General features: G+C 40.4%; 1 protein-coding gene across 1 annotated transcript in view; it reads right to left on the minus strand.

The window, feature by feature from the left end:
* Positions 1–2,500, minus strand: part of LOC134197222 (NCK-interacting protein with SH3 domain-like) — an 11,399-nt gene that overhangs the window by 4,965 nt on the left and 3,934 nt on the right. The window contains exons 3-4 of the mRNA XM_062666506.1: positions 1,975–2,171; positions 1–161 (exon numbers count right to left, since the gene is read on the minus strand). The exon at positions 1–161 is cut by the window's left edge and continues 19 nt beyond it. Of these exons, the coding sequence (XP_062522490.1) occupies positions 1–161; positions 1,975–2,171 (358 nt within the window). The remainder of the gene's footprint in view (positions 162–1,974; positions 2,172–2,500) is intronic.

Below are 2,500 nucleotides of genomic sequence, written 5' to 3' on the forward strand. Positions count from 1 at the left end.
CAGCACTATATACACCGCCTGCAGAAGTAGCAGCAGCATGGACATCACCAATAAAATTGTCTATTAATTGCAATTTTTCTGTTTGGCTACAAGTTGACGTCTCTGCTGTTTGTGATGACGACTCCTTATCAGTCTGAACATCAGGTGAAGCGCTATGAGATCTACACACAACAAAATATCAAACAACAACAAAACAACAAACAACAACACAACAACAATAACAACAACAAAACAACAAACAACAACACAACAACAATAACAACAACAAAACGCCCTTCTAGAGGATTAACCTAGGTTTACAATATGACGCTGGCGAGGACGCTAGCGACGACACTCAGGCATGCGTGCTATTGTAAACACTCGCTCGTCACGTCACAAACGTTGTCAGCGTCGACAACGCTGACAATGCTAGAGTTAATTGAAGTTCAACTCTAGCGTCCAAACCGGAAGTGCTCTAGCGTCTACCAAAAGCACATGCCTTTTGTCGACAAATCAGAGACTAGACCACCCCCCCCCCCCGAAGTAAAATAACCGAAAGTAAACTATGGAAGAGAAGCCTACCGAATGTGTGTACGTATAGCTATGTTTGCTTGTGGCAGATCAAGTTACGGTAGTTTGTAGATGCAAGGCGCAAGAAAACGCTTGGAAAAACGTATCGTAAAAACCGGGCTCCCAGCAGCCAGCTGCAAAAAAATGTGGAAACGTCTCCGTGACAACTTGGTGCGAGAGGAAATGAAAACCAAATCACACAGTTTTGTATTCATGGTATACGATTATGATGAGCATGTGCGTAGTGCTCGTCACTGACATGATATTGTAAATGTACAGAGTCAGTGTCAGCATTTTGACACCTACTCGGTGTCTTCACCAGCGTTCTCGCGAGCGTTGAGAGCATCGTCAGCGTCATATTGTAAACCAGGCTTTAGGTTACGGGTTAGGGTTATGTGGTACAAACCAACAACACACTTAATTAATTTCAACTACTTAAACCAGACTGATAATAACTAATAAATAAATAGTATAAAATAATAAATAATAACTAAATAAAATAAATAATAAGTAAATAATAAATAATAAATAATAAATAAATAATATAAAATAAAATAATAAATAATAAACAACAAGCTAAAGGCAGCAAATCTTTCTGCTGCAACTGAGGGACTGGTTGTTGCTGCTCAAGACCAAGCTCTTCAGACTCGGTACTATAAGCACAAGATTCTACATCGTGATGTCAGTCTTACTTGCTGCATGTGCAGTGTAGGCCTGGAAACAGTCGACCACATTGTGGCAGGCTGTAGTGCTTTGGCACCGATGGACTACACTGATCGACACAATAAGGTGGCCTCCATCATTCACTGGGATGTTTGTCGCTATTTTGGGGTTCCAGTGGAGAGCAGATGGTACCGGCATCATCCTGATAGGCTTGTGGAGACGGATGACATTACTATGATGTGGGATACCACCATCCCCACTGCAAGAAAGATCAAAGCCAATCGTCCAGACATCTGTCTCAGAAATAGAAAGACAAACACTTGTCTTCTTATTGATATCAGCTGCCTTGCTGATGGCAACATTGGCAAGAAACATGCTGAGAAGTTGGCGAAGTACAGCAACTTGCGAGTGGAGATAAGCCGCATGTGGCATTGTCGAACACTGGTGGTTCCGGTGGTCTTGGGAGCTTTGGGCACAGTGTACACAGGTATTGCACGGTGGCTGGACATTATTCCAGGTCATCACAACCTGCAGCACTTACAGAAAACAGTGCTTCTGGGATCTACTCGGATCCTTCGTAAAGTCATGTCTTCTTTCTAGACAGCCGTGATGGTCTAAGTACTTGTGAAGCAGGGTTTGCTTCCGGTACTTGTAATAGACTTTACAAACCAGACTGATCTGGTTGAGCACGACATAACATAGATAATAAATTGAAAATAAATAATAAACACAGATAATAAATAATAAATAAATTAGATTTACCTTGATTTAGACGATGCTTTTCTGGATTCTGATTTCTTTGTCTTCTTACTCTTTATGCTATTGCTGACATTCCCAAGACTAGGTGTGGGTCTGTCTCCTTTACTTAGTTCCATGTATTTAACTGGGACTAAACCAAATCTTCCAGCTGCTGACCTTACAGTCCACCACTCATTACTGTCTTTAGACACAACGGTCACCTGCAAGAAAAATTACGTTTTGAAATGAAGTGTAACTATGGACTGTAGCACACACACACTGTGTAGAATGAACGTGCAAGTAAGAAAGACAAACAAACAGACAAACAATTTAAAAGTCAAACATTTATGTTTGTGTGCATGCATCGTGAAAAACAAAAAGTAAATAAGCCTCCAGATAAACAAAGACAGACAAACAGACAGACAAACAGACAGACAGACAGACAGATAATTTATTCTCATACAGATTCTACTTGTACATATGCTAGGATTTTTTAAATACAAATCAGTCCTTGCAAACAACAAAGTCATTAACTAATGGACTTGACTTT

This window comes from Corticium candelabrum, chromosome 22, assembly GCF_963422355.1.
Source record: "Corticium candelabrum chromosome 22, ooCorCand1.1, whole genome shotgun sequence".
In the NCBI taxonomy this organism is placed as follows: domain Eukaryota; kingdom Metazoa; phylum Porifera; class Homoscleromorpha; order Homosclerophorida; family Plakinidae; genus Corticium; species Corticium candelabrum.